Source organism: Poromitra crassiceps, assembly GCF_964638095.1.
Source record: "Poromitra crassiceps genome assembly, chromosome: 14".
Classification (NCBI taxonomy): domain Eukaryota; kingdom Metazoa; phylum Chordata; class Actinopteri; order Beryciformes; family Melamphaidae; genus Poromitra; species Poromitra crassiceps.
The window spans coordinates 39,206,525-39,231,115 of NC_139633.1; the positions used below are offsets into that span (position 1 = coordinate 39,206,525).

The 24,591-nt window shown below is 42.4% G+C and overlaps 1 protein-coding gene and 1 long non-coding RNA gene across 2 annotated transcripts; both read right to left on the bottom strand.

The window, feature by feature from the left end:
* Positions 1-248: 248 nt before the first annotated feature.
* Positions 249-13,653, bottom strand: LOC310789182 (extracellular calcium-sensing receptor-like; the record flags this gene model as incomplete). The annotated part of the gene is made up of 6 exons (XM_083650770.1): positions 249-1,162; positions 7,155-7,278; positions 9,195-9,422; positions 11,877-12,671; positions 12,925-13,222; positions 13,421-13,653. 6 exons carry the CDS (start codon positions 13,651-13,653, stop codon positions 249-251), a joined length of 2,592 nt encoding a protein of 863 aa, XP_083506896.1.
* A 5,468-nt stretch (positions 13,654-19,121) lies between these two features.
* Positions 19,122-21,685, bottom strand: LOC310789422. The gene is made up of 3 exons (XR_014553334.1): positions 21,575-21,685; positions 21,069-21,165; positions 19,122-20,311 (listed from the first exon to the last, which is right to left on the bottom strand). It is a non-coding gene; the product is annotated as an uncharacterized lncRNA (long non-coding RNA).
* Positions 21,686-24,591: the final 2,906 nt, after the last annotated feature.

The following is a 24,591-nucleotide window of genomic DNA, read 5'->3' on the forward strand; positions in this document are numbered from 1 at the left end:
CTGGCATTCTGATTCAAGTCTAAGATAGATCTTTGTTCTTCAATAAAATGAAGAAGAGTAAGAAAAAAGGCATTTGGGTTGCAAGAGCTAGTTTGCCAGTCTGAGAAATAAACCTAAACAACACAGTGTATTGTATCAATGATGACAGCAACCACAGTTATAATAGCACCCTAATGCATTCATGAGTGATTTTTTTTTTAAATTTAAACAAGTTTTTGTTCTTCTACTATGCCTATTATACTCACTCGTCATGATGATTTTGATGGCATTTTACCCATCATGTTCTTTTTTGTATTCTTTTCTGGCTTCAATAAGATTATGTAACATTTTGGAATAAATATACAGATTAGCAGTGCAAAACTGGAGGCCAGAATTGCAAATATCTCCACAGCAACACTGAACTTCCCTGGAGAGCTGACATACGCAGGGATAAAGGTGATCCAGACCGCACAGAATATCAGCATGCTGAAGGTGATAAATTTGGCTTCATTGAAATTATCAGGCAGGTTCCGAGCCAAAAAAGCTAGAAAGAAACATAACATAGCCAGGACTCCTATATACCCCAACACAGCCCAGAAGCCTACAGCTGAGCCTAATGCACATTCTAAGATGATTTTGTCTTTAAAGTGTTTAAAATTCTTGAAAGGAAAAGGAGGAGAGATAGTTAGCCAAAGTATGCAAATCAGGACCTGTATGAGAGTGAAAGCCAGAACACTGAGTCTCTGCTGAGCAGGGCCGAACCATTTCATGATATTACTCCCTGGAAGTGTAGCCCTGAAGGCCAGTAACACCACTATAGTTTTTCCCAGAACACAAGACATGCAGAGGACAAAGGTGATCCCAAATGCTGTGTGTCGCAGCATGCAGGACCACTCAGAGGGCCGGCCGATGAAGGTCAGAGAACACAGGAAACACAGGGACAGGGAGAAGAGCAGCAGGAAGCTCAGCTCAGAGTTGTTGGCCTTGACTATGGGGGTGTTCCTGTGTCTGAAGAAGATGAAAGCCACCATAGCAGTCATGCAAGTTCCTAACAGGGACGCCGCCGTGAGCAGTGCCCCCATAATCTCTTCATATGATAGAAACTCTGTGTCCTTCTTTTCACAGTCATCTCTCTTCTCATTTGACCAGAATTCAGGTTGGCATCGCTCACAGGTGATGGAATCTATGAGTTAAAATCAAAACAGATATTAGATTTCCTGAGTCGCTCCCTTATTCTCCCACGGCGGTGGCAGCAGGACAGGCCGGGGTCAGAAGATGCCAAAGTCAGGACACTCACTCAGTCACTCATAGACATTTAGGGAAGGGGGTGGGGTTTGACTGGTGGGTAGGGGGAGTGGCGAGGGGGGTGTGGGTGGTGGGAGGGGGCATGGTCAGGAACCAGGGTGGGAGTAGGGAAGAGGGGCCGTAGCTAGAGATAGGAAGGTCGTATAGTCGGGATTCTAGGGGTGGGTAGGAGTTGTGGGAAGGGGGTTGAGTGGTGGGAGGGGTTGGGGAGCAAGGAAGGGGGTGGGGCTATGAAAAATGGCCGGAGCTAGGGATAAACTAGAACGACCGCACCGCAGATATATGAGCAGTCGACATCCATGTGTCCATTGTCCATTTCCATTTCATTGAAATTGTTTTATTTATTCAACCAAAAAGTTGCAACATCTTTAAAATCGGTGTGTTCATAAATTCAATCTGAACATTTGATCTCCGATCTGAAGAGAGCATCACAGACATTACTACAAAGATCTAACAAATAAAATATGATGCAATACTATTTATTAAAATATCCAGCATTATGTAAGGATGTAAATGCTGCTATCACTGCCGAAACCAACATTCAGTCAGGAAATTGTAAAAAATAAAGCAAGACAGACGTTGGCTGCTCTGGGCGTTATTTCTCTTAGATGGAATGTTGAAAATATATCAGCCAAATGTTGTGCCAGTGTCAGCCACTGGTGTTGTTAAAATGGTCCACCGCAACCTGATAACACCGGTCAACTTTCTGCCACTTCCTGACACTGCTTCTGAAGATGGATTGGACCTGTCTGCTCCTCTGCTTCAGATAATCCACACACGGAGCAGTTATAGAACCAGAGTCTGGGTCTCCCAGTTGCCAGAGGGGTCTAGTGACTCGAGTGTGGAGGTTGAGAGCCTGTCTCAAGATGCTCTCCCTGGTGGTCAGAGTGATCCACTCCCTTCACCTGCTTCAGTGGGAGTTCACTCTCAGGAATCCGATCGGCTGGTGTCTGAGTCGGACATTGTGGAGTCCAATCGGAGTGTCAGATCTTGCACTGCCCTGGCTGATGCTGCCAGGCCGAGTGAACACGTTCCCACACTACCCAGTGCTGCTGTTCCAGTCCCACCAGTGACACGATCACTGAGCCGGTCACAAAGCGTCCAGTCTAGAACGGGGAGGTTGTTTAACTCTGTGTCGAGGCTTATTGAAATGATGGGACAAAAGATAAATGTGAACTATTGCAGAGTTCGGGGACAAATCAAGTGGGGATGTAAATTGTTTCTCTGTTGAGAATGTTGATTATGAATGTTTTGTTTCTATTGGAGAATGTGGAGAGAGAAAGAAAATCACTTTTCTTGTGTGTTGTGCCATTAATGACTTCCAATACAACTGTGCCATTAATGACTTCCAATACAACTCAGTATCCTGTCATCTGCAGAAATATTCAGATGACTGTAGTTGTGGGGTGTGTCAGGGATGGAGAGGAGGCAGAGTAGAGGGAACTGGTGGGCCGCTTTGGAGACCGGTGCGGAGAAAACCACCTCCTCCTTAACGTGTCCAAAACCAGGGAAATGGTTGTGGACTTCAGGAGGACCAGCACGGAGCCGAACCCTATTTCCATCGGGGGTGAAGAGGTGGTGAGTGTGGACAGCTACAAATACCTGGGCGTTCACCTGGACAAAAAACTGGACTGGAGATGCAATACAGAGGCTGTCTACAAGAAGGGGCAGAGCAGACTATTTCCTGAGGAGGCTCAAATCCTTCAACGTGTGCAGCAAGATGTTGCATATCTTTTACCAGTCTGTGGTAGCAAGTGCAATTCTCTTCGCAGCCACCTGCTGGGGCAACTGCATCAGAGCCGGCGACTCTAACAAACTGAACAAACTTTTTAGGAGAGCAGGCTCTGTGCTGGCGACCACTCTGGAACCCCTGGAGGTGGTTGTGGAGGGTGGTTGTGGAGGGAAGGATGCTACAAAAAATACTTAAAATCATGGATGACACAACACACCCCCCTACACGACCTGCTGGCTGGACAACGGAACGGTTTCAGTCAGAGGCTCCGTCAGCTCCCCTGCAGCAAGGACCGTTACAGGAGGTCTTTCGTGCCCACCGCAATAACAATAAATAACTCCTGGACATGCCGACAGAGGAGGGCCCTCCTCTCCCTACCCCTCCCTCTCTCCCCCCCACCTCCCCTCCCACCCTCCTATAATGACCCTCCTGAATGTTGAATCCATACTGCACATGCACAGTGCACACTCAACAGTGTACAGCTTTAGTCATAAAAATAATTGTATTATTTAATATACTTACAGTTTCCGGGAAACGAAAAATGTAACGGGGGGGGGAGTGTTGTATATATTGTAGTTTGCATATTTACGTATTGTATTGTTTCTTGCTTCTTTCTAGCAATATGTTGATACTGCTGTTTTTGCTCTGCACCTTCCCTACGGGAATTTGTGTAACTTTTTATTGTTTAATTAGTTGTTGGTGTCATTGATGCTACTGCTGCTGTAACGCCAGAATTTCCCTACGGGGATGAATAAAGTAATCTATCTATCTATCTATCTATCTATCTATCTATCTATCTATCTATCTATCTATCTAATGTGTATAATGGGGCTTATTTTTGTATTATTTTTCATGAGATGTAGAATGTTTATTTTTATACTCCTGTGTAACGAGGTTTGGGCTCACACATGGTGCACATGGGGGATGGTTGTCTGGGTGTTGCTATTGAAGGAGGGTTTGTGTAATCACATTGTGCATTAGACATGTAGCAGGCTTATTTACCTGCATGAGATGGTTGAGGGGGTTTGGCCGGCCTCCTTCTCCTCTAATTATTGCAGAGAATAGTCTCCTGGCTGGGTTTCGTGTGGCTACACAGGGTCTACTTCCTCCATTAGTTTTCTGTATATTGTATTTATGTGATTTTGTTTCCCCTCTCTCTCTCTGACTCTCTCTGGTGTGCCTATGCTGAGTACCTGTCATGTTTACTAACTGGTCAGTAATTTGTTTGTTTCTTTAATTTATCTTTTCCGGAAAGCTTTGTGAGCAAGTGGAATTCAGCAGGGGGAAGTGTAACAGAGTTATTTTGGCTATTTTTGTTGGTTCCACTTGCCAGGGCACTGACCAGTCATTTATAGGGTTGTATCACTTTAACTCATTGGGTTGTGGGCATGTCCCTGCCTGGCATATCAATTCTGACTGCTACGTCACCAAAGCGCCAGAAAGAGATGATTACTGCCAGGGTAGGTTGCATGGAACACTATTACACATTATTACACATTATTACATTATGTTAAACAGGTTAAAACTATGTACTCTAATGATACAGCTATCATGGTATTATGTTGGATTGTATGACAGTATGTAGCGATCCCATTGTACTTACCTGAACGTGCTGTATGGGTTATATCTTGTCAACGTGGTGGCTATCGATAGCCTCGTGAGCTTGTATGCTAAGCTAACACTTCCTGGTTTTTCTGTAGAGCCGTGTCTGCTGTGCCGAACACTGCTGTACAGTATGTCCATGACCAATGAGAAATCCATGTGCGTTGACAGGCAATACAAGTCCACACAAACGAAGCTGAAGAGTGTCGGTTCATTACTTCAGATGACGAACTACAAATGGTTACATAAACATAGTGACAGTGTGGGGAAGCGCGCAGTCTACTACTTTTGACGAGTGGATTATGCACATACTTCTAATTTATTACACGAAAGGACATGAATGTGATGGTAAAGTGGAAACATTGCCCAGGCCAGAAGCAATTTATCCACCGCTGGACATGAAATCTTTCCAAGCACCGCAAGGCAACATGTTGCTAATGACACAAACCTAGCAGCTAAAGGGACCCATGCTGAGTCGATCTGTGTAGCAGCAGGTAAGATGAAAAGCAGAGATAAACAGGCTTGCTGCATTGTCAGATTTTTACCAGTGTAAGCTGTTTATATGTTGAAGTCTGTGATTCACGTTATTTTGTAGATAGTGTACAGATAGCTTTTATTTTGAAGGCTGGCTTGTGTTGTGTTGATGGCAGAGCGCCTAACGCACACCTGGGGTGAATAATAAACCCTGGCGTCTCGTGTGGACTCGTCCAAAGTTGGAGTTGTCTCCGTCTTTCAGAAACAAAGATTTTGTGTATGGACTCCTTATTAGGATAGGGATTTGTTAACTGACAATGCATCTCAGGTTATGTTTAGGAGTAACGCAAAATTATTTAAGGAGTAGTGTAATGAGTAGTGTAACGGATTGCTTGCTCCAAGGAGTAATTTAGTAAAGTAAGCCATTACTTTTTTAAAGTAACGAGTAATGTGTAATATATTACTTTTTTGAGTAACGACCCCCCACACTGCCAACAAGTGAGCAGTCCACATCCATGTCTGTCCAGACTTTGACGTTTGAGCAAAATGTGAAGAAATTCGGTCAAGGCGTTACTGAGATATCTCGTTAACGAGCTTGAAAATGCCGCTTGTGAAGTCAAAGTGACCTTGACCTTTGACCACCAAAATGTAATCAGTTCATCCTTAAGTCCAAGTGGACGCTTGAGCCAAATGTGATGACATTTCGTCAAGGCGTTCTTGACATATCGCATTAATGAGCTAGAAAATGACATTTGTAAGGTCACAGTAGGGCTGTCTTCTAAAAGTCGACGATATGATCATCAGTCGAGAGACCCCTGAGTCGACAGATTTTCCTCAAGTCTTGTGGATTTTCCTCAAGTCGAGCATTGAACATCGTCGTGTTTATTTTCTCTCCCTCCCCTCCAGTCAATGTGGTGTGCTGTGCTCTTAAAATACTGAACACAACCTCGTCAAAGGTATATATATAAATATATATATATACTGATATGTATAGATATAGACTGTCCAATATTCGTATTGGACAGTCGAATCCGAGTTGGCGGGCAGAATCCTGAGTCAAGCACAGCCCTAGGTCACAGTGACCTTTATCTTTAACCTTTGACCACCAAAATCGAATCAGTTCATTCTTGAGTCCAAGTGGATGTTTGAGCCAAATGTGACGAAATTCAGTCAAGGCGTTCCTGAGATATCACGTTAACGAGCTAGATAATGGCGTTTGTGAGGTCACAGTGACCTTGAACTTTGACCACCAAAATCTAACCAGTTAATCATTGAGTCCAAGTGGACGTTTGAGCCAAATGTGATGAAATTCAGTCAAGGAGTTCCTGAGATATCGCGTTAACGAGCTAGAAAAGGCATCCGCGAGGTCACAGTGACCTTGAACTTTGACCTTTGACCACCAAAATGTAATCACTTCGTCCTTGAGTCCAAGTGGACGTTTGAGCCAAATGTGATGAAATTCTGTCAAGGCGTTCATGAGATATCGCATTAATGAGCATCGGACGGACATACGTACGTACGTACGTACGTACGTACCGAAACGAACGAACGAGCTAGAAAATGGCATTTGTGAGGTCGGTGACCTTGAACTTTGACCTTTGACCAGCAAAATGTAATCAGTCCATCCTTGAGTCCAAGTGGACGTTTCAGCCAAATTTGAAAAAATTCCGTAAAGGCGTTCCTGAGATATCGCGTTAACGAACATCGGACGGACATACGTACATACCGAAACCCAAAACCATAACCCGAAACCATAATGCCTCCGGCTCGGATATTGCCGGCGGAGGCATAAAAATGTATGATGCATGTTAGTTATTTGTTATCTACAACTAATTTCCATGGTGTTTACATCATAATCACCTCATGCAACTCAACAATTTTCTATGAATCAGAACAAGACTTCACAGTACTCCCAAATTTTATATTCAAGGGCACTGATGATGAACTCCTTTATTACTATAATTGTATTGTATCTAAACATATAAATACTGGTATTATATTTGAATATTTATTTGATTGCTGATATTGAATTTACTTGATCCATTAAATAATACTAGAGTACCTGTGGTGTTGCTGACTTCTCCCTCTGCACATGGTATACAGTCATAGCAGCAGACTGGCTTTCCTTTCTGGAGGACCTTACGGGTTCCTGGGGGACAGCTCTCACTGCACACTGACACAGGCACCTGCATGAACAAAAAAGCAGTATGAGAGACACTTTGATATGCTGTTGTCTTTACAGGTCACCATTTGGAATTCTGATGAAATTGACATTACGATACAAAAATCCCACAAGTTAACAAACCATAATCCCATTCCATGAGTGATCATACGGTATTAACTCATTGAGTGCCAATGACGACTATAGTCGTCAATTCAAATAGTAACGTTGAGTGCCAATGACGACTAAAGTCGTCAATTGCGTTTTTTGACGGTGGGACGTGGATCAAAGCCAGATGCATCTCCTGTGAAAGTATGGTGGATGTTGAATGTGTAAAAGCTATTTTACGGACCCATTAGGTGGCGACAGTGCTCTCCAGATTAGAGAAAGGTGAGGAAAAAAACAGAGAAGCAGCCGTGGGGACACGGAAACCGCATCGGTATGCATCGATATGCATGAAGCATAACGTTAGCTGTGCCTGCAGCAGCCAATCTGCTGCCACAATTGAGCCCCTCCGTCTCCGCTGCGATAGCCCGTCCACATGATTAGTTGTGGAGTTGTTATTATTCTCAGTTGGAAGCGCTGGGAGCCGGTGACAAATACACGCGGAACGCTGTGAAAAAGCTGGGTTTTCAGTGCAGCGCAAACGCAGCACAGAGCCACCAGAGCCACCAGAGACACACCCACGGAGGAGGGGTTTGCAGTCGAGGGGGGTGGGGCACGCAGGGCAGCATACAACACCGACCCAGACAGACCCAGACAGCAGGCTCGGTTGGCAAACACAAGCTAGAATATCTGATGCCCACCAGCAGTAAATCAAGACCAGCAAGAAAGTGTAGGGTCTGCGCAGCAGGGGCCAGCGCTGCTGGTTGCAGCTAAAAAATATTATTTAGCCAAACAAAATTCCTTTGTTTTCGCTCTTTTATTGAAGGAAATTATTTTTGAGGTGTCACTACATCAGAAAATATTAGCTTCAGAGTCAGTGATGTGCTTGAAATGTTTCATTTCACAAAAGGCTGATTATCTCAGCTTCTAGTCTGAAACGTCTGTTTTTGCTGAAATCAACCTATCTTCTCCGGCTGATAACTAAAGAACGGAAAATGATATCAATAAACTTTTTTTTGCTGATGATACAATAGACTCTCATCGTTCTTTGGGCGTGTTTGGTGTTTACATAGTAATATCACACAATATTCTGTGGGCCTCGAGAAATCACTGAAAACGCTCTGAAACTCTGGCACTGGGAGCGTCCGTTCTCCAAAAGTGGCTGGCACTCAATGAGTTAAAGAATAATTAAAAAAAACTTACACCCTGGTCTTTATTTCCAGCTTTAAATATGATGTTTAAGTCACCCTGACAACTTCGGTTTGATTAGCAGCAGCAGAAACGATAATCAGTTTGAACTGCAACCTGAAAACGAGGAAAATGGGGCATCTGACATGATTGTATTTATGTCTAGTCAAAAGCTTATTACGATTATTATAGATATATATAAATATATATATATATATATATATATATATATATATAAATATATATATATATATATATATATATATATATATATATATATATATATATATATATATATATATATATATAATAATAATTATTATTATTAGCACATCCCGCTTTATCTCCCGCTGCTATTTGTAATCTATATGGCCTTATTCCATACGAGCATATCTATAGGCTATGCTAGGCTGGCTGCTACACAACAGACTGAGTCAACTCTGACCTGCCCCGGATGTGCTTCAGAAGAAGAAGATAAGTGCTTCTGTTTGGTAACAGAAGAAGAAAAGAAAACCACAAATGAAGAAGAGAAGCACTGATTATCGTTTCTGTTGATGCAAACCAAAGTTCCCAGGGTGACTTAAAGATCATATTTAAAGCTGGAAATAAGGTCCAGGGTGTAAAAAAAAAACTGAATTCTCCTTTAACCTGTTCTGAGTTCTGTGCCCAAATTAAGGACTTAGTGTGCAGATTTAGCTGTTTTTCTGCAGGTAAAGATGCGTCGTAAAGACCAACGGTCACAAACTCCACACTGCCATTTTCGTCCGGCTGCCAGTTTATGATTTCATACTTTGCTGCTGGGTCTCCATTCTCATCAAAGTAAACGTTCTCCCCCTCCTTTGTCTTGAACTGAACCTTTTTTATGTGCTGCAAAATCTAAGCAGATAGATATTACTTTACTTATTCCATTAAATGTAAACCACCTCGTATTAGCTCTGCAGAATGATTAACATGCAAGAATGTATTAAACAATACTATTAACTCATTCTCTGCCAGGGTCATTTCGGTCTGTGTGCTCCCAGTGCCAGGATTTTGAGCATATTTCCTGATCTTCCAGGACCCACAGAATATTCTGTGCTAGGAATAAAATTACACAACATATCTCACAATAAAGCAGAGACTCTCTTCTTACCCCTTGTAAAAAACTGAAACTCGACCATGTTTCCTTGTTTAGTTACAAGCAGTGGAAGTTAGCTTGTTTTCACTGAAAATGCCCTCCTTTGTAACAGAAATAGGAGAAAAACAGGTTTTTAGTGAACGACACCGTTTCAAGCAGAACTCTCTTTTGAGCCTTTTATTTTTTGCCTCAGTGACACATCAGACATATAGGTCCCTATCGTTGCATCGGCGCTGTTTCTAGGCCGAGCGGCTGGCGCAGCTCAAATCAGTGGGCGTGGACCAGCGCACTTGATATCGTCGTGCTGGCGCTAGATGCAGCCTCAACCATTACAACCACGCCTTTTAAGCGTAAAATTATGCACCGTCATGCTCATTGGATAACTGCAATAAACGAATCGCACGCTTGCCTTTTTAGCTCCAATTCCAGTGATCCCGCAAAACCAGACGAAAGCCAAACGCTCTGCCCCCCCCCCTCCCTTCATCCAGTCTGTCTGTCTGCATTATAGGCTATTATTCCATATTATTATGCTTCTCAAACCAATCTAACTGCAGTTTCAATACTGCAAGCATGTAAATACGCTACACTATAGCAAGATCAAAGTGAAAATAATGTTCTAAAGGCATCAGCTACAAAAATATAGCCTATCCCTATATGATGAGATTAATTTTATATTGGTGAAAGTTTGTTCAGAACGATATCGTTTTCTCTCCCCTGCTGCAGGTAGAATGATGCACATAAATATACCCTACATTATGTAAAGTCATTGCATAAATGTGTTTTTATTGTAAAACTAAATGTGAAGTTGGGCCAAGTTATTGGAGTGGACATCACAGTATAGCACATGACAGTAGAAGCGTTCCGCTGACACTTATCTAAATGACGTTAAATCGACAAAGGATATATATAGGCCCAGGAGGACATATATGTTTCACTTAGGGTGGTGTTTTAATTTCGATGATTTATTTGGTCCAATATTGAAATGTTCTACAATTGCAGGCTGTGTTACCATTACACATTATTTTAGATCGACCTTTTATATCTATTTCGCCTCATTTGGTTGCTATTTAGTAGCGAAATTGAGTACCCAATTGCATGCTGGGGCATTCACAGGCAGTCAGAGAGAGACAGTCGTATTGTGCCTGTCAGACTGCCTGCAGCCTCAAAGCGGTACACGGAGTTGTTTTACCCAGGCTGGACGCGTTGTCACACAGGCTTGTGACAGTAACTCAACGCGGAAGGATTTATTTCACAATAAACTGGTAAACGCACACCAATGCCTGCTCCTGTCAGTAGGAGAGAGGGAGAGAGTGACACAGAGAAGGGTGACAGAGGCGAGAGGGGAGGGACTGGCCCACTGAATAGGCCTGCTTTTCAAAGGCGCAAGGCGCTAAATTAACGCCAGCTCGGAAGATAGGTATTTAGCGCCGACACGCCCACTTTGGCCCATTCTGGGACTGCGCCACGCCCATTCGGCCTAAAGCGCATTTGGCAGCGTAAAGCCATATTGATATCGTCCCAAAACAGGCGCAAGGCACGTTTTTTTGCGTTTAAGGCCCGTTTTAGCGCGGAAGGCCTGTGGGAGAATAGGGCCCATCCAGTATTTGTTTTCCCAAAAAAATAAAAATAAAAATAAAAAAAAGTTTTTACTGACTTTTACTTCCTGGAACTTATTTACCAGATAGTCCAAGACTGGACGGACCAGTGTCTCTCTCTCTCTCTCTCTCTCTCTCTCTCTCTCGCTCTCTCTCTCTGCTCTCTCTCTCTCTCTCTCTCTCTCTCTCTCTCTCTCTCTCTCTCTCTCTCTCTCTCTCTCTCGAGTCTCACACACACGCACACAGGAATCACAGGCAGCTGCTCAATGGCCGCAAATGCTGCTCAATGCACAAATGGCCGCTCATGATCGTCACTCACTAACGGACTCTGTTTACTGCTAAATGGGTGACTATACTATAAATACTAAACGTGATTTAGCGCTTCCTTTCATCAGTTTGACTTGAAACAATGTCACAGGCTGGGAAAGGGTCTGATCTAATGTAAACAAGCAAAACATGAAAGTACGTCCGAGTACGTCCTTGGCACAGAACGCCATTGTAAAAAGTATGTCCGAGTACGTCTTTGGCAGAGAATGAGTTAAAAAGAAAATAAAAAGCAAAAAAGAAAATGTGAAGCACATGATTTAACTATCATTCAACCTTCAGTGATCAACTCACCGTGAATGGATCTGGCTGTACCTTGTTGCCACATATTTCTTTACAGCCAAGATCACTATGTAGAGCGTGAGCCACAGCATACACTGCTTTATAGACATTGTTAAAGATGGGCATATATGACATATCAGTGAAACTGTTTTGCTGCACAGACAGATCTTCAGACCCTGTACAGTATCTCTGATTCCCTCCTGAGCTTTTTGTCTGCTTGAACTTACAATCAAACATTGTCTCCCAGAATTCTGTGAACAATTCATGACTAGATGAATTGAGTGACTTTACATCCAAAATGAACTCTCTCATGCCTGTGACATGGGCCTTGGGGATGTTCAGCCCTATAGCACCATCCAGGATGTGGTGTCCATTCATAGTTACAATGTCGGGATCAACGATCCAGGCCTCACTGCCAACCCACTGGTACCCAGTCAGGTTGTGGGGGGCCATCTCATGTATTAGTATTTCCAACTCAGCAAAGAGGAGGAATGCAACAATCACCTGGGAAGTGGAAGCTTTGATAATGTCAATTAGTATCTGTATTTTCTCTGGTGGATCTGTTCTAAAGAAGGATACAGAGTACTCTAGACAGATGCCCAGCTTTTGGGCCGTCTCTGTGAATATGGCCATGCCTTTGTTGCCATAATCATCATTGCTTCTAATTGCCCCGACCCAAGTCCAGCCAAAGTGCTTGACCAACTGGGCCAGAGCTCTGCTCTGGTAGAAGTCACTGGGTATTGTTCTGAGGAAGGATGGGTACCGGACTTTGTCACTGAGACAAGCACAGGTGGCCCAGTGGCTGATCTAGGGAGTAGAAAGAAATTATATTGCCAAGATGAGGATGCAAATTATAAAACAATGTACACAGGAAAACATTGAGCACATCACATTAGCAGTAATGCTCTTAAAACTGCCTAAAACTCTGAGCAGTCAGACAATTTGCAGTATAATTACTGTATTATCACCAAGGAAATTAAACAAAATAAATAGATCAAACTGTGGCCCAGATCATTACAGTACATGATTGTACTTTAAGTGTAAAAAAGAAAACACCCACCAATGGGATATGAAAAGGTCCAATAACAGTGGATATAGCCATGGAAGAAGAGGAGTAGTCCACTCCTATAATGGCCTGCACTTGGGCTGGTCTGGTGCAGGGTGCCATGGAGGCTGTGGATATATCCTCATTACTATTAGCCAAGGCCAGTGCCACCCTTATTCCCTTTGGAATGGAGGCACATGAATCATAGATCTTGTAGCCCAGAAAGATGCCAGGCAGCAAGTCTGTGCTGTTGTTAATCTCCTCAATGGCAAAGAGCATAGCTTGAGCAACCTGGAACCCTGTGAAATCCAAACTTAACCCAGACAGAAATAGTTGGTGTTATAGCCAATATGTCCTTGAAATGAAACAATAACAGTTAAAACTATATGAGCAAACATCTGTTACAACTCAACTCACCATGATAATTGTATTAATCCATGTTGTATATCTACCCAGCTCTTCTAATCTTCTATCTTACTTATGTCAAGCACCTTGCTACAGTGTAATTTACCTTGTGCACTGCAGTGGTGGTGGTCTGTACATGTAGGTTTCCTGTCTGTCTTTCCAGCTGTTGTGGAAAGTGAAGATTCCACCCAAAATAATGTCTCCATTCTTAGACAGCTCGGGGATCTCCGGCTCCCCTATCTGCCGACACACCGGCTCCTCAGCCACAGAGAGAGATGCCACCAGCAGCAGCTGCAGAAGGGCCCAACCCTGCTCTGTCCAGCTTTGGGTGGACATCATACTAAAGACCGTTATACACAAAGAGTGATGTGAATATTCAGCACAAAATTGTGATGCAAATTTTTACCCACCTGTCAATCACAGCAACAGATGTGTACACGTTGGAAGTACATTTCTGAAAAATCTACACTTTCTGAAAAAAATAAACGCTGCAATATCGCTGCAAATTAATCACACAAGAAAAAAAAGATTGTCTATAAGGCCCTTAAGAGACAAACTGCAGGGCAGCAGCAGATGTGTCCTAACAGGAGCAGGGCAGAACTTGCATCAGTATTTATAGATATTAAAGCATGACACATAGTAATGAACAGTGATGTTCCATAGCTCCACAGGGAGGACAGGGCAGAGGAGGGAGGTGCAAACCTGGAAAGTTCTTAATGAGTTTTGGCTGTATCTTAGTAGTAGTAGCCGATTCAGTCACATAAAATTGTGGTGTTTTTGCATTCAATATTTGAATTTATGATATATAATAATTTATATTTGAATTTGAACATGTATATCTGATGTGCAGTAATTAAAAATAAATAATGGGGGATGAAGGAGCAGTAAAAGCCTAGAAAATTTTATATTAAATAGGTTAACTGAAATGCCCAACTGTATTCCTTAAGATTCAGTCTTGCAAGTCATATATACAAGTCATAGGTGTAGCTGATTCGAGCGTCACACTACTAATTGTGGAGCTGTATGTCTTTATGTACAGTATGTCTGTCTGTCTGTCTGTCTGGCTGTCTGTCTGCAGTTGCAAGGAGCAAGGTTGCTCCAATCGCCTCCAAACTTTGCCAGGGGTCAGCTCAATGTTCCCAGAGCTCAATGTTCCCAGGGTTTATATGGCACACAATTGGAACATGAAAAATGGTTTAATGTTCCCAGGGCTCAATGTTCAGAGGCCTAAATATGTGCTCTCCCAGAGTTCAATGTTCCCAGGCATCCGCCAATTTTGTCTGTGTGTGTGTGTGTGTGTGTGTGTGTGTGTGTGCGTGTGTGTGTGTGTGTGTGTGTGTGTGTGTGTGTGTGTGTGTGTTGGGGGGGTTGCTGGACAAACTCACCATTTTAAATCTCCATGTCACTGTCTGGCTGAATATGATCATATGATTTATACGAAGCACTCTATGCAGCTAGCAGCAACACATTACAAAATTGTAATAGTGTCATGTTACATGTATGCTTTTCTTTCCTTTCCTGTGTCTGAGCCTGTTTGTTTGTCTTGTTCTTGTTTTGTTTCAAGAAAAACTGAAAAATAAAATGGAACATAATCATAATAATACATTTTTGTCTGATTTTATTTCGGATGGTCTTAGCTGGCACTCTTATAGAGAAACGCAGGAATGAGTCAGGATATACTTCTGGGTTTGTAAGAGGATACAGTAAGTGAATGGGGATTTCACTTAAATGCATAAAATAAGGTATGTGGTTAAGAAAAGTTTATGGGAATGCGAATTTGGGTTCAGCAGGATAATCTTCACAAATGTGAATAACTTTTATGACTTTTGGAATGTAAATGTGTTTTCTTTTTAACACATTGAGTGCCACAGCGCTTCAGTAAAATTGTCTGCAGCCTGTGCCAGATTCACTTCCATTCAGTTGAAAACAGCTATAGAATTTTTTCTATTAGGGCTATATTGATAGGGCTGGACTTTAATGAAACATTGAACACTCCTGCTTCTTCCAAAGAAGAAATTTTGTTTCTAGACAGTTCCATTATGAAATGACAGCCTTTGAAAAAAGTGCACTTTCAAGGGTTTTCTGTCGTTTTTTTTTACTTTCCAAGATATAGTCACTTTTATGAATACCTTTTGCACTCTAATTTCAAGCACATTCACTGACTCTGGCTGGTGTTTTCTGATGTGGTGGCGTGGTGTGGTTTCTGTGCAGCCTGCGTGCCCCCCCCCCCTCTCCCCCCCCCCCCCCCCCCCCTCTCCACCTCTCCACCTCTGAGCTGCGGGCTCCTCCCCACACGCACAGAGTTTGTTTTCTGAGACTCCGTTTTTGCCCCGGACGAATCCCAGCGCGCATCAAGGAAATGCCAAACGCGACTGAACGAAAAGGCTTGGCCGTTCGGCTTCGGATGCTGGCTTTCTGGCAGGGAATCGTGTGGAGATAGATAGAAGCATAAGAGCTCAGTTGTGAGCGCGGATGCAGCCGAGCCCACTCTCCGCTGTAGACAGAGCAATATATACGGCTCTGGCTGAAGCATGCATCGGTTTCCTCTTTGATCACGTCTTTCCCTGCTGTCTCCTGTACAAAGTAAAGGATCTGAGGTGGGTGGCGCAGCTTCCGTGTCGATGTTTAAGGTGGCGCCGTGTGATCCCTTGAAGGGATTCATGCTCACTGGCTGGGTACGACCTTAAACAGCAGAATTATGGAATAATATGAATTATGATTTTAGGACGTGCACAGACGTCCTTGGCACTGAACGTTACTTTTTTTTAGGACGTGCACAGACGTCCTTGGCACTCAATGTGTTAAACAAGTTTTTTAGAAAACGCTTCAAAAGGAATAAAAGTGATTAACATTGTGAAGATTATCCTGCTGAACCCAAATTAGCGTTCCCATAAACTTTTGTTAACCACTTTAACTTTTGTTAAATATTGGCCTTTGCGCGCCTCTTCCCTTATCGTCTGCCTCCCCCAAGTGTCATTTTGCACTCCGGCCAAGATACCATCGCCAGGTTCCAGGCGTAAACACAGGTTTGGGCATCGCCCATGCCAAACCAGGCGTGTCCACGCAAAAAGTGCTCGCATTCGGAAGTCGGTAAAAGTGCTCGCATTCGGAAGTCGGTCCTGAAATTTCCCAAGTGTAGGGGTGGACAAGCTCTCCCCAACCTTATACAGCATTTTTGGGCAGCTAACATTCAAAAACTCCCTTACTGGATGAGCAGCAATGTGGATAACCTGCCTGCTTGGGTTCGGCTAGAAAAGGCATCCTCACAAACTTCTTTGCACTCCATGTTATGCTCCCAACTTCCTCTCCTTTCCTCACTGGTTAACACCAATCCAGTTGTGACTAATTCTCTCAAAAGATGGGTACAATTTAGGAAACACTTTGGCCTACATATACCTTCTAGTCTTGCTCCAATATTTAAGAACCCCTTTTTAAATCCGGTACGGACTCGGCATTCTGAATCTGGTTCAATAATGGAAAATTATCTATTAATGATTTGTATAAAGAAGGAATTTTCTTATGACTGAGCTGTCAGCAAAATTTAATCTCCCCCCCCCCCCCACCTGCCTTTTTGTTTTTGTTTTTGTTTGTTGGGCCTGGGTTTCGATGAGGGTGGGTGGGGGGTGTGGGTTTATGCAAGATTTGTAAAGTTCTGTTTATTTCATAATATGTGTACCATATTGTTGCTTGAAATACTTTACTCTAAGGTCTACAACAAGTCTTGAAAGGGCATAAAGAAAAAAGAAAATACTGGTACACACTGTTCTATATCGACACTGCTGTATTGTATCACATATATTTTTGTACCAATAAAAACAGTTGAAAAAATGCTGGCTGCAAAGTCCTTACGTGCACGCAATTCTAACACCACCTAATAGACCTTATTCACAGTGCGGCCATCTTGGGATGACGTCACCCGCTGGTTGGGAACGCAACGAGACTCGCATCCAAACCCCTGTCTGAACATGGAGCAGTAGACAAAAAGTTTGAGTTCTGTCACACCAATTTTGTTTGATCACATCGATAAATGGGCAGATTAATGTGTACTGAGACTTTGGACAGTTGTAGCCTTTCTGCATCCAACATTTTATTTAACCTTTATTCAACCAGATAAAAACAATTAAGATGTGATATCTCTTTTACAATTGTGACCTGGCCAAGAAGGCAGCAAAGTTGCACTTCAAGTTATACATGCTAGTAACATGACGTATGAGATTAGGAAGACGTCAGCCTTATCATGTACTGTATGACAATACTGTCTGCTCTGCTGACCATCTCAGTGAGCCTCTTGTCCAATTTTTGTATTGTCCATCACTTGGCGGCTAGATCGAGGGGTTGCCAGTGAGAGTTGGTACTCTGTTGAGCTTTCCCCGGCTTTTCTTTGCCTTATGTGGTCATAAGGCAGAGACTTGCTCACATCGGTCAAAAATGACACGTTTGGGTGATGTAGCGATTAAGCTGGCGCCCTTATGCTGGTTGCTAGCTCAGCCACAGTGTCTGATGATGCATGACCACACCACTTGGTAGATGAGCTGCGATGCATCTATGAGTAGAGTATAATGTCTGGGGGGCGGGGCTTGGGGACAAGGATTCCAAGACGCTGGACGATCACATACTTGTTACCCTTTCTGAGGCATCCCCCTTACGAAAAAGTCACATGTGGAAATCACATGTGATTTTGAAATATGTGGTTTTTGGACACACGTTTCGTGTGACTCAACCACATGTTTTAATATCACATGTGGATGTTCACATGTCAAGCCACATGTGGAAGTCACATGTGATTTTGAAATGCCACATGTGATTGACATGTGGTTTTAATTGTGTGGAATTGTGTGGAAAATCACATGTGATTATGGAATATATGTGGTTTTTGGACACATGTTTCGTGTGATTCAGACCACATGTGATTGACATGTGGTTTTAATATCACATGTGGGAATATTCACATGTGGATACTCACATGTGGAAAATCACATGTGATTTTGGAATATATGTGGTTTTTGGACACATGTTTTGTGTGATTCAGACCACATGTGATTGACATGTGGTTTTAATATCACATGTGGATATTCACATGTGGGAAATCACATGTGATTCTGGAATATATGTGGTTTTTGGACACATGTTTCGTGTGATTAAGACCACATGTGATCGACATGTGGTTTTAATATCACATGTGGGAATATTCACATGTGGATATACACATGTGACCTTGAACCACATGTGGTTTTAGGACACGTGGTTTTGTTATTCCCTCCACATGTGAATATTCCCACATGATATTAAAACCAAATGTGATTCAATATGTTGTGGACCACATGTGGTTTTGGCACACGTTTTGGTTTTTCACATGTGATTCAACATGTGGTTGAAATGTGTAATTTCCATGTCCAACAACCACATGTGGTTCAAGATCACATGTGGGAATATTCACATGTGGTTGAAACACATGAACCTTCCAACATGATCTTGAACCACATGTGATTGTTGGGACATGTGTTACATGCCAATTGGAATAACGTGAAAAACCAAAACACATTTCTCCAAAACCACATGTGGAAAACATAGAATCACACATGGTTTCAACATTACATGTGGGAATATTCCCATGTGGATGGAATAACATGAACAACAAATTCACATGTCCTAAGATCACATGTGGGAACATTCACATGTATTAGTAGACAACCACATGTGAATGATCCCTTCTTTGACACATTTTCCACATAATTTCAGATTACATACAATTTGACACATACCAGTAGGTTATTTGCAACACACAACACATGTACAAGAATAAAATTATCTTATTTATTAACAAAACTTCACCTTTTCATAACTGCATTTATCATACATCTCTAGAAAAGGGAGTGATTGACAGATCGCATGTACAGTGATCACGGAACAATTGCAGGTGAAGCTGCAGCTCTGATGGATGAAAAATAAAGATGGCAACAGCCACCACTTCAACTCCAAACGGGAGACCAAAATCAAAGGGAGTGACTTGACAGATCGCATGTACAGTGATCATGAACAATAGCAGGCGGAGCTGCAGCTTTGGGAAACCCCCCAAGGATGAAAAATAAAGATGGCAACAGCCACCACTTCAACTCCAAACGGGAGACCAAAATCAAAGGGAGTGATTGACAGATTGCATGTACATGTACAGTGATCATGGAACAATTGCAGGTGAAGCTGCAGCTCTGATGGATGAAAAATAAAGATGGCAACAGCCACTTTTTGGGGAGTTTAGCTCGATTGCCATTTTGTCCCCACTTACCCTAAATATACACTGTCTTTACGGTCACTCTCGATGCAGTATGGAGAGAGGGGTCATATTTAGCGATACAACAGTGGAGGCGGCACTACCGTTCAAAGGCAACAAAACACAGCGCCTAAAGCTCTATGCACATGTGTACATGTTGTGACTAGTTTATTCACCATGCTATGAAATAAGAATCCATAGTTGCATGAAACATTATTTCCATAGTAAATCCATACCGGGTCACTTCCTTGTTTGTCTGTGGACAGCGCTTCCACGCATGCGTTATTTGCACATGCGCTGTACACCCGGCAGCGATGTTTACTAAATATTTATTTACCTCAAAAAATTGTTTTTCTGCATTTTGGATTAGTACCCGAGTCACAAGATGTACATAGAGCTTTTTGGCACTTTGTTTTGTTGCCTTTGAACGGCAGTACCGTTCTATCGCTAAATATGACCCCTCTCTCCATACTGCATCGAGAGTGACTGTAAAGACAGTGTATATTGGGGGGATATGGCAATCGAGCTAAACTCCCCAAAAAGTGGCCTATCCCTTTGTAATAACTATGCTAGGGTGTCATGTGAGCTTCTTGTGAGCCTTCAGAACTTGGGGCTGTCATGTCCCTTTCAGGGACAGCTTCCTGTGAGACTTCAGAACTTGGGGGTGTCATGTCCCTTTCAGGAACACCTTCTCTGCCGCTGACAAGTCTTCTGATCTTGTTGGTTCCCCTGTGAAAATTTAAATATCATTAGAATAGCCCCGTGAAAATTTTAATATCATTAGAATAATCAAGGCAATTTCACAAACATACTGGGGTATTACAACCAAAACTAGGCAAACCTAGTGTAGTCCGGCTGTGAACTGAAACATTTGATTCAGGACTTTATATTCACAAATGGTCCCATAACTTACACAAAATCTATGATGCATAGAGCAACATTCTCAGAATTTTGGGCAACACCCTATGCCCTAAAACAGATGCTGTAAAATGTGCCATGGATAATGGATGGAGATGCAATAAATCCAACAGAAAATGCTACAACAGAATCTGTGCCCCTACGCCCCGACTACAATTACAGCTCTATTATGAAACGAATACAACCCTAACACTGCAGGGGAAAAAAGAGCGATACAGGCAGAGAGATACACCAGATATCAGACCAGAACACTAATTGAGCACAGATCGGCTCTTCTCCTTTCAGAGAGAGCCTGGAGATGCAAGGTTAGCCTTCTTCTAATGGCTTTTCGGCAGAGAGGATGATGCCTTGTGGCACATCCCCTCCACCCCTTCATGCTCAGAACGCCCACGAGTTTAGCCTCAGGCAGGAAAATGTTTATCACATCACTGATGACATCACAATCGTGACAGACACCGCCAATTTTAATTAAGATATATCAATATAATATAAGCATGAATTAAGGTCAGGTTACATTCTATACGTTTTACACCCACTTTCAGTGATAGAGAAAACTAGAGAAACTTACTGTTCTTTGTCGCACTGCCTCACATCCTTCAACTTCTGGGCCATGCACTGTCTGATTAGAACCTCACTGGTGTTTGGGAACACAGCTTGCACTTGGTCTGTTGGAACAACAACAAAATACAAATTTACTTCAAGGTAAATTAAATTAAATAACTTAAGTTAACAAACAAAACAAAACAAAAAGACAGACCTCTTGACCAGAATATTTATTTTACACTATATTTTAGGCACTGTGTTTTGTTGACTTTGAGCCGCGATCCGCTTGGTCCTGTTTTAGTGCTGTCCATTTAACTACTGCACACCCCGACCCTCCAAACTGCACGGACAGTTGCTGTGAAGACGTGTATATCGATGTTTATTGGGGGCGATATGGAAAATTCGCTAAACTCCCCAAAAAGTGGCCTATCCATTTAAGTTTTTCAACTTATATCATCAAATGATGGTACTAACATGCATTGTCTGTGATCAGATTGCAATCCGATAGTGTGCTTGAAAACATTAGCATACCGTTGTTGCAGAGATCACGGGTCCCAGGCTGCTCCGCCGTTTCATGGGGAAGGGGTGGGGTGGTGCTGGTGGAGGCAGCAGTGGCTTCAGGAGACGACAGGAGAGACAGAGGCAGAGGGAAAGACAGTAGAGAGGCAGAGAAGGAGACAGGGATAGAGGTCATTATCACCTGACACTAACATGCATTTTTTTCTGAGATCAGACTGCAGCGCATCAGAGTCAAAGTAGCAAAAAATAAATATAAAAAATAAATAGATAAATGTATTTATTCCAAATCTATTTTTTTGACTAAATAATATTATATAGTATTTGTGTATTTAAATTAATATCCTTGCTTCTTTGTATACCACTATGCTGAGAACATCTGCACTATATTTGCAGAGCCTATTTGAATGTTGTTGTTTTTTAGTCACATTTGCAGGGTTCTCATACCTCCTAAAAATCAAATTCAAAGACTTTGCAAGGAATTTCCAGACCCAATTCTCTTAAATTTGAGGGCCGGGCAGAACTTTCAAAATAATGTAATGAGAACCATGTGCTGATTTTGTAAGGACTAAATAAGGACCCTACCGTTGTTGGGAGAGGGGACAGGGTCCCAGTCCGCTCCGGCACTTCGTGTGTGGGTGGGTTGGTGGTGGTGGAGACGGCAGTGGCTTCAGGAGACGACGGGAGACACAGGCAGAGAGAGAGAGAGGAAAGAGAGACACAGAGGAGAGAGAGAGGCAGAGACAGGGATAGAGGCCATTGACGCCTGGCGTATTTTCTGTGATCAGATTGCAATCGGATAGTGCTTGACCACATTAACCTGATTTAATTTACACCTGGTAATAATGTATCTCCAGTGTTCACATTGAAATCAGGTAAGCTCCATAGCATAGAGCAGTAGAAAAACTGCAGTGACTGTTGTTGTATGTGGATTGAGAGGATGCATTGCATGTACACTTGTGTTCAATGTGGTCACAATTAGAGATGCAACGGTATGAGTTTTTGATATTGGTATGATAACCTTGGACAAAAATACCACGGTTTCACAGTATTGCGGACCTTTATGTGTTATTGTGAAATCTGGCAACAAAAAAATAGCCTACATGTAGCGCTTTCGTCGTATCCACTAGCCTGAGATACAGCGCTCCAGATCCTTTTAACTTTAAATAGTCCTATTTGTATGCTATACCATGTTAATTTATATGAAATAACTCTTAATGTAGGGTATGAGAGTGTAACTGTGATTTTAAACCGTTATATGTATTTATTTATTGCACCCAAACCTAGAGCAGCAATTACTTATAATCCCTTATTTACTTTGAAAATTGGTGTATTACCCTTTAAACTCACAATGGCCTAATATTACTTTATCCGTTTTGTTTCCCAGGTACTGGATTCCCTCAGGTAAGGCAAACACTTAGAATATCAAGACAGTAATCATAAATCCACACAACTCAGGTAAGTATGAAAATAGAATGGGATTTAGTTATAAAACAAATAAAACAATTATCACAGTTAACATAAATTCACTTTTCCTTCAAGTATGCGTTTTCTTTTACAGGAAAATATACCTTTTTGTTTGTGACACAAGCCAGGTAAGTATTATTAAATAACCAAACAGCTATACCAACCAGACAAACATCATTTCACTAATGAATGTTATCAAACTCTGAAATCAGCAATTCAAATATCAAAATAATATCCCAGTCAATAACCTTATTTTTATACAATGCACATGAAATGTAAACCCCTTTGCTTTACCTCTGGTATTATATAATATAAATTGTGGGCCCACCTTTAAATGCCAATACCTCTAGCTAAGCCGGCACACCTAACTAACCCCAGTTGCAGGCCTGTTTCGAAGCTTGGGATCGGTGTGGCCTCAAACCAAATGGCCCCTTCACTCCAAGGGGAGCTTTAAAATCAAGTGTGAGGTACCTCTTTAGCAAGCAAGATGAACGCGTTTATCGTACTGTCATCATCAGCACGGATGCATGTCTGGACAGGCAGCGCAGCAACAGCAGTTGTGATCCACGGGAAGGAGAAACGGAATGACCGGGGCTAGCAGCTCCAAGCCCAGGCGGAGATTTTCCTCTGTTGTCTCCCGTCCGAAACAGTAGAGATCGCCGGTGGATACTTAGCCTTAGCTTCACGAGGTCTTACTGGCCTGGCAAGACACCAGCTATCGCTAGCCACTTGTGGGCTAAAACTATGACACGCTCTGCACAGTTACTGTTTAGCTCTGCTAACGAACATCACCGTTAGCCGTCCACCAAGTGATTCTGTCCAGCGTCCAGTCCTCTTCAGCACTCGCAAAGCACCTCTTTACCAATGTCCTCGGGTTGACAACTTGGCAACCGACACGCTGTTAGTTTAACGCGAGTTAAAACTAGTAAACGTCTAGAAATCAAATTCGGGTTTCTCCAACCTCCTCTTGCAGCGACTGACTGCTTGCCTGTTCCAAAACACACTGGCCGCTTCCCCAGCTCAAACCCGCCCCTGCTCCACTCACAACCAATCACAACGTTAGACAGGTGATGTCCCCCTTTATGGACCAATGGGAAACAGAATACAACGTAGGTGAACGTGAAACAAGGTAGGCTGTCTCAACATGTGCTGACACAACATGTACGTTGTGAACAACAATGCTGGTTACAGATTGTTTTTAAAGTGACAGGACCAGTTAAGATTACAGGAATGAAATTGACAGTTTGATACAGCCTAATACTACAATCACTGTACATCTATACACATTTTAAATGGGGATATTTACTTTTAGTTTTATATTTAATTCAAATGCTTTTAGTCAGGGAGTATGGGGAAATATTTAATTCTATTGCTTTTAATTCTGGGAATATAACCACCAGGGGTTACATACATAAAAAAAAATTGCGGTTGAACCAAATGCATTTTATTTTATTTAATCTAATTAACTCATGTAAAATTAAAACACACATGCTTATCTTTTGTCAAATCGGATTGGACACTGGACATAAATGATTGTTTCAATGTTAATGCGCACACACACACAC